The sequence below is a fragment of the Gymnoscopelus braueri genome, assembly GCF_963280865.1.
Source record: "Gymnoscopelus braueri genome assembly, chromosome: 20".
NCBI lineage: Eukaryota > Metazoa > Chordata > Actinopteri > Myctophiformes > Myctophidae > Gymnoscopelus > Gymnoscopelus braueri.
Genome location: NC_137622.1, coordinates 36,071,587 through 36,079,576, shown reverse-complemented (window position 1 = coordinate 36,079,576; position 7,990 = coordinate 36,071,587). Strand labels below are relative to the sequence as shown.

The window sequence follows — 7,990 nt, the reverse complement described above, 5'->3', positions numbered from 1 at the left end:
GGGGTGTATAATTGATAGAAAATACGTTTTTTTGGGGGGGATGAACAACTCCTTTAATCTCATGTACCTGTACACAAGATGTAACGATAAAGTACAACCTTGAACCTTGAACCCATTTCTGCCAGACTATATTTTCCACCATTTGGAACTCCAACAGATTTTGTCCAAACTTTATAAGATGTGCATTCCCAACGATGTAAATGAATAAATATACTGTATGATACTTCAACATCTGAATGGGAAAAAACTAAACAAAAAACAAAAACCAGACTGAATGATGGAACATTGAGGTGTGGGTTATTTTTTTGTTTTTTTTATTTTCAGGTGTATTACATGTGTGATGAGGGCATGTAATAACACAATGGGACTCAAACCCACAACCACTCCAGTACGGTACATCACTGCGCCTCCTTATGCATCTGCAGGTGCAGGGGGTACTACTTCCGGCTCCTCGGCTTTCTTATGGCAAACCTCTGCGTGAGGGGAGAGAGGAGAGAGGAGAGAGGAGAGAGGAGAGAGGAGAGAGGAGAGAGGACAGCTGTCAGCTACAGCAGGGGTTCCCAAACTGGGGGTCGGGACCCCCAAATTATTTTAGGGGGTCCCCAGATGATTAGCTTAATGTGCAACATTGTTTTCTCACTCAACAAACCATCAGACAGTATACGTGTATACAAGGTATCTGCACATTTCTAAAGCTACAATGTAATGACTTTTAAGACCTTTTTTTAAAGGAGTAGTTCACCCAAAAAAATGACTTATTTTCTATCAATTAAACACCCCATGAAGCATTGAATTCACTGAGATTTTTTTAGTTTTTGTCGCATTCCTAAGCCAATAATTTCATGTATCAAGGAGACTCAAAGGAGTCTCTTTGAATCTCCTACCGGAAATACACCCGTCATCAAATTATTGGCTCAGGAATGTGTCAAGAACTAAAATAATTCCATGAATTCAAGGCTTCATATGGGCGTGTAATTCATAGAAAAATAAAAAAAAATTGGGTGAACTATTCCTGTAATACCAGATTGGCCAAATTGTCAAATATTATGTAAGATAGATGCTATTTTTTGAACATTTTTGAAAAATCTTGAAGATGCAAATGCAAAAGCTCTCAACGCCTCACAGTGCGAGGCACTGAGATATATCTGTGGAACCGAGTCAAACTAAATGTAATGCCTCAACTCATACAACTCTAAGTGCTTGTCAGGGTGGGGGGTCCCCAGTTCAAATATGATTATTTTGTGGGGGTCGCGGCCTGCAAAGTTTGGGAACCCTTGAGCTACAGCAACCTTTTCTGGATCTTGAAAGTGTTCGCATGAACTCATCTGACCACTTAAGTGGTCGGATGGGTGGGCCGCGTGCACTTTCAGTTTATGTTAATCGATTGTGTTCCCGGCTTGGTTCAATAGTTAGTTAAGCTCCTATTTAACATATTCTTTCAAGGTAGTAAATAGGAAAATACCATGAAATTCATTCAATTCAAAAACCCAACAGAGACGATTTATTGAATTGTCGTTCACTGTGAATGAAAGCATCAGAATAATGATGTAATAATAATAATAATAATGATAATAATGAGACTTACCAGACACCCCATCATAAAAGTAGTGAGGATCGAGCAGGAACTTCAGACATTCAGCTACTTTCTTAATGTGTTCCTGAGCAGTGGTCAGCTTGTCAGCCTCCAGATGTTTACCTTCCGTTCCTAATACACACAATTTAGGCATTTAGCAGATGCTCTTAATCCAGAGTGACTTACAGTAAGCAAGGACAACACAGGGTAATACATCAAATGCATAGAAATAGTAATCTAGGATCATAGGTAAACCAAGAACCTATCATCAATCTAAACAGTATAATATATTTAAAAAATCTATAATCTGTACATTGAAGCTATATGTACAGTAGGTTGCCACACTGGACACACGCGCATGTGCACGCACACACACGCACACGCACACGTACACGTACACGTACACGTACACATACACATACACATACACATACACACACACACACACAGTGTGTTACTAAGAACTAGCAGTCATTGTACCAGGCAGCTCTCATATTCCACTTTGTCATGACGACTATGCATCGACTGAGTGTCCAGTGTATACCATTGGTTCTCAAAGTGGGGCCCCCAGGGGTCCTTGTGTGTGTGTGTGTGTGTGTGTGTGTGTGTGTGTGTGTGTGTGTGTGTGTGTGTGTGTGTGTGTGTGTGTGTGTGTGTGTGTGTGTGTGTGTGTGTGTGTGTGTGTGTGTGTGTGTGTGTGTGTGTGTGTGTGTGGCTTACTGGAGAAGAATAGGACTCGTGCATCTTCTCCAAAGAAGTTTGCTTTGTAGATTCTGACCAGGCAGTCAGGGCAGGTCTTGTAGAAGATCACATCGGCTGAGATGTTGTGCTTGGATGTAATGCCGTCGTGTTCCCTCACTGGAACGCACACACGCACACACACACACACACACACACACACACACACACACACACACACACACACACACACACACACACACACACACACACACACACACACACACACACACACACACACACACACAAACACTTAATTCTGTTCTTATTTGTCTTGGTTTGGTTCTTAATTGATTCACATTGACCTCCAGGGATCAAATCTCATCTCATCTCTTGTATCTGTATCTTATCGCCTCTGTCGGGTGGAAACCTCATAGTCATAATTATGTCACTGTAACTTTTCAGGATTCAAATTCAAACGTAGCAAAACTAGCATATCTACAAGCTCAAAACGTGAAGCGAAACGACACGTTTTGAGCTTGTGGATCTGCTACTTTTGATACTTTTGTGTGACACTGTACTGTAGTATGATCAAGTAGGGCATTAATTTACGGAGAACAAAGAAGTTGATGTCTGCCCGACATCAACTTCACATAGTGTTGGAACTCACCAAATTCTCCAACATGCAGAGTAAGAGCTGCTCCCTCTGGGTCCACCACTGTGGCGTCACTGGAGCGACTGGCACATACGCCGGTCCTGTATGACAATACGTACACACGCACGCGCACGCGCACGCGCACAGGCACAGGCACACGCACACGCACACGCACACGCACACGCACACACACACACACAGTCTGTTAGTCAAACACTGTGATGACCAGTGGTGGAGAAAGTACTACATTTTTCTACTTAAAGGGATATTTCACTTTCAAAAAAACTTTTGGTCATTTTATGGTCTACCCAGACCGTTTTTAAGTTGCTTGATTCAGCATTTAGATATTTGATATTAATTTTTATCAGCCACGCCCCTTCCTATACAAACCCATTATAACTTCAAACTCGTTCTGGTGACTCATCCTGCCCTCCTAATACGCGAGGGGGCCGTGTTTTTTCGATTACTTTTTTCATTTTTTTAATAATTGTATTTAATTTTTTTCATTTTCCAAAAAATATATTAAAAATAAATGGTCTGGGGGGCTCACAAAAGCCTGAGTAGATGATAAAATGACCCAAAGTTTTTTTGAAAGTGAAATATCCATTTAAGTAAAAGCATCAATACCCTATTGTAGAAATACTGCATGTTACGAGTACAAGTCCGGTATTCAAAATTAACTTGAGTAAAAGTACAAAAGTATTGGCATCAAAATATACTTAAAATACCAAAAGTAAAAGTTCTCATTATGCAGAATGTCCAATTTCAAAATATTTCGAATGTATAAAATGCATACAAATCCTTTGAAAGTAGCAGATCTTCGATCTAGCAGATCTTCGATCTACAAGCTCACAACGCGTTGTGAGCTTGTAGATCGAAGATCAAATTGCCAAAGTGTATAGGTCCTAGGTGGTTTCGTAATAATAATCAAAATCTACAAAGTAGCTAGTGACTAAAGTTTCCAAATAATTGTAGTGGAGTGAAGGTACAACATTTGCCTCTGAGATGTAGTGGAGTAGAAGTAAAAGTATTGAAAAGTGGAAATACTCCAGTAAAGTAAAAACACCTCAAAATTGTACTTCAGTACAGTACTTGAGTAAATGTACTTTAAGTTACTGTACACCACGGGTGATGACTGTAAATATTATGGTCATTTGAGAAACAAAGAAACTGAAATAGTTAAAGGAGTAGTTCACTCAAAACATGACTTATTTTCTATCAATTACACACCCCACGAAGCCTTGAATTCATGGAGATATATTTGATTTAGTCTCATTCCTGAGCCAATAATTTGATGATAACAATAAACATGCTAATGTATCCGGTAGGAGACACAAAGGAGACTCTTTGTGTCTCCTACCGGAGAGACCGCAGGTCATCAAATTATTGGCTTAGGAATGCGGTAAAAACAAAAAAGTCTCCATGAATTCAAGGCTTCATGGGGTGCATAATTGATAGAAAACAAGTCATTTTTTTGGGTGAACTACTCCTTTAAAGTGCTTGTGTGAACGGCCCATAACTCTGGCCTCCCCTTTGCTGCCCTTGCCAAGGTATAGTGAAATTTGCAGATCTACAAGCTCATAACGCATCAATTAAAAAGAAAACTAGGCAAAATCAGGGCATAGATATATTTGTTTTTAAAAGGCCCAAGATTAAGTCATTAAATTAATAATAAAGTTACAAGTACTCACGTGTCTTTGTTGTTTTCGAGCATGTGAATGGTTGCGTTGTCTGGGTTCAGAGCCAGGGTAAGGTGAGAAGTGTTAATTTGGCCGATCATTCCCTGACCCCCCTCGAAATCTGCGAACGCTGCGACCATTACCCAGTGACCGTAGATCTGATGGTGTCACATTCATTACATTGTATTTAACCCATTAAGACCTGAGGCAATTCTTACATTTTTTTTCTAAATCCTAACAGTTTTTTAAAAAAAATCCCACATTTTCTTTTTTCAAGATTTTTCAAAAATAGCAGATCTACAAGCTCATAGCGCGGCACTCGGTGCCGCGCTATGATCTTGTATATCTGCTATTTTTGAATAGCCAAAGAAATCTAAAGTGACACAGATGCGTTCCAGGTCTTAATTAAAGGGTTAACTACTTTATGAGGTGGTTCAGAGACAGCAGACAGTGGTGGAAAAAGGTTTTTTTTTTTCCACTCAAGTAAAAGTATCAATAATGCAGTGTAGAAATACTCTGTTACAAGTCGGGAATTCAAAATGTACTTGAGTAACAGTACAAAAGTATTGGTGTCAAAATGTACTTAAAGCACCAAAAGTAGAAAGTTTTTTTTTTTTAAATAGCAGATCTACAAGGCATTTGTATAATCGGCCTCAGGTCTTAATGCGTTAACAGACAGAGGACATCAGAAGACAGTAGACAGACAGTAGACATCAGACAATGTACATTAGGAGACAGTGGACACAAGACAGAGAACATTAGAAAAAAGACAGAGACAAGACATTAGAAGACATAAGACAGTGGACATTAGAAGATAGTAGATCAGTGTTGATTTCGTCGACAAAAAATATGACGAAAAATGTTCGTCGACTACCTTTTTTCACAGATGAAAACTAAATAAAAACTAAGCTATGACGACTAAAACTAAGACTAAATATATTGACAATTTCATCAGCAAATAAAAACTAGACTAAAATGTTAGTGAGGGACTAGTGGAGAAAGAGATCCAGTAGAACAAGTGTAAAATCAGCCATTACGACGCCATCAAGGCACCTAAATCAACTGTAGATTTAGTCGACTATAATCTTCAGATATTTAGTCGACTAAAACTAGACAAAAACTAAATCATTTCAGATGACAAAAATATGACTAAAACTAAATGGAATTTGATTCAAAAGACTATGAACTGAATCAAAATGTGCTGTCAAAATCAGTACAGGTACAGTACATACAGTACAGGAATAGAGTAAGACTAACCTTCTCCAGCTCAGCGGCCGGCAGAGTGTGAGTCAGGGGTTCACATTCCTCCGGTGTGAGCTCCGCGCTGCAGCTCAGAGCCAGGCCGAACAGGGCCAACAGTTTCCACAGAGGACACATTGTGGAAGGGGTCACTCACTGCTGCTCGTTGTCTGGTATCAGTGGAAATGAGACTTGAGCCTAGTTCGATGTGTGCACCTGCTGGTCTTTATAAAGACCTCCTGCCTTCCCTACATGGCCTGATCTCTAGACCAGTCCAAGTCCAACGTGGGTGGTTGTGTGTGCGTGTGCGTGTGCGTGTGTGTGTGTGTGTGTGTGTGTGTGTGTGTGTGGGTGACCACTTTATGTAATCAGACAGACAATCCAATCCAATCCAACCGACTCCACTCCACTTTATTTACGTATATAGCACATTTTTCAACGCAAGGTTACCAAGTGCTGTACAGAAAATCTAAAAAAGGGAAATACACTACATACAGCTAAAACACAAAATAATAAACAAAAATAAACAACAACAAAAAGAGACAAAGATTGGAGACCACGGGTTTAGCGTAAGGTTGCAGGGAACCCAGGTCAGTGGGTACAACACCAGAACCACTAGGCTCAAACTCTATGACCTCTGTTCTACTCATCCAAGCCTTAATGTTGTTGAGACAATCAAAAAGAGGTATCAGGGAGCTGTTGCAGACAGACAGACAGACAGACAGACAGACAGACAGACAGACAGACAGACAGTGTGTCTGACTATACAGTGTGCACTTTCTGCCTCGCTTTTCGAGGCACTCTGGTCTCAGAGAGGTTTACTCTCGAGAATAACATTTTACAGTATACGTCCTCAACTGTGTGTGTGTGTGTGTGCGTGTGCGTGTGCGTGTGCGTGTGTGTGTGCGTGCGTGTGTTAGTGTGTGTCTTATTATAGAAGAAGGGGAATCATGTCTGAATTCCAAAGAAGCATCCTTGATAGATTCTGTAGATGACACGTTGACTGAGTTTTTATGCTCCGTCTGTCTGTACACCATCCTGTTACTGCACTGGAACACACAGTCGACACACACACTTAGACTGATTTCCACAAACTTAGCCAGATATCTACCTAAGATGTTAAGCTGTAGCCCAGGGCATATGCTCTAATGATGTAGCGAGAGCACCAGAGACAATGACCCCCGCGGTTGCTATGACAGCCAAAGGCAATATGGCTGATACCCAAAAATATTTTCAGATGTAAATGTTGAACTGGATGAACAACAAATGCAAACTTATATATATTTTTTACCATTAGAAGCCAGTTGGAATGCTTATCTTTGCGAATGGATGCATCTGGACCCCAATTTGCATATTTGCAAGATTGCAGTTTCCCGAGAATGAGTTTTACTTTTAAACTTGACTTTGTTACCCTACCATTGAACATCTCCTGTCTATTTAACTCACAATTTAATTACTCTATCTAGCCATATTTATTTAATTAATTAATAAAATAAATAAATGATTCACACATTGGCAGTAAATATAATTAGTCAATAAAGCAATCAGCATTTATTTGTATAGTGCCTCAGTCACAAAGCAGCTTCACAAAGCACACACACACACACACACACACACACACACACACACACACACACACACACACACACACACACACACACACACACACACACACACACACACACACACACACACACACACACACACACACACACACACACACACACTTACTGCTTTATTGTTGTTCATCGTGCCGTTACCATTATTTGTTATGGCGAATATGTTGTGGCGATGAATGTGTTAAATGTATGAAACCATGGGCGACCGGGTTGGTTGCAGTTAACAACACCCCTCTCCTTTTTCTATTGCAAAGCAATAGTGAGGCTATAGGTATTTTATACAATTTATTACTGATGCTTTTAAAGACGACACATGATTGCTCCTTTCCAGTTACGTGCTGCATGTCTCTGTAGGGCAGAGCGCTTTAAAAATAATAGTTAAATAGCAGTAACATTCAGTTAAAAACAGCTGAGTCATTATGCACCAGTACCATTTAAAACAGCTACAGTTAAAAACAGCTTAGTCATTATGCACCAGTACTGTTTAAAACAGCTGAGTCATTGTATGCACCTAGATCAAAGTCGCATCTGACATACTGGATCAAAC

At 40.0% G+C, this 7,990-nt stretch overlaps 1 protein-coding gene across 1 annotated transcript; it reads right to left on the bottom strand.

Moving 5' to 3' along the window:
• Window positions 1-337: 337 nt before the first annotated feature.
• Window positions 338-6,008, bottom strand: LOC308075886 (saxitoxin and tetrodotoxin-binding protein 2-like). Its single transcript, XM_080415867.1, has 6 exons — window positions 5,843-6,008; window positions 4,598-4,743; window positions 2,922-3,007; window positions 2,294-2,431; window positions 1,586-1,705; window positions 338-473 (listed from the first exon to the last, which is right to left on the bottom strand). The coding sequence occupies exons 1-6, from the start codon at window positions 5,960-5,962 to the stop codon at window positions 412-414; spliced, it is 672 nt and encodes a 223-aa protein (XP_080271993.1). The 5' UTR covers window positions 5,963-6,008; the 3' UTR covers window positions 338-411.
• Between the last annotated feature and the right edge of the window lie 1,982 nt (window positions 6,009-7,990).

Bases quoted from the DNA above. Each gene is read 5' to 3' on its own strand.
- LOC308075886 (XM_080415867.1), bottom strand. From the start codon at position 5,962: ATGTGTCCTCTGTGGAAACTGTTGGCCCTGTTCGGCCTGGCTCTGAGC. The intron at 4,744-5,842 runs GTTAGTCTTACT...TGACACCATCAG, and splicing joins CGGCCGCTGAGCTGGAGAAG to ATCTACGGTCACTGGGTAAT. The intron at 2,432-2,921 runs GTGAGTTCCAAC...TGTGCGTTCCAG, and splicing joins TCTGCATGTTGGAGAATTTG to TGAGGGAACACGACGGCATT.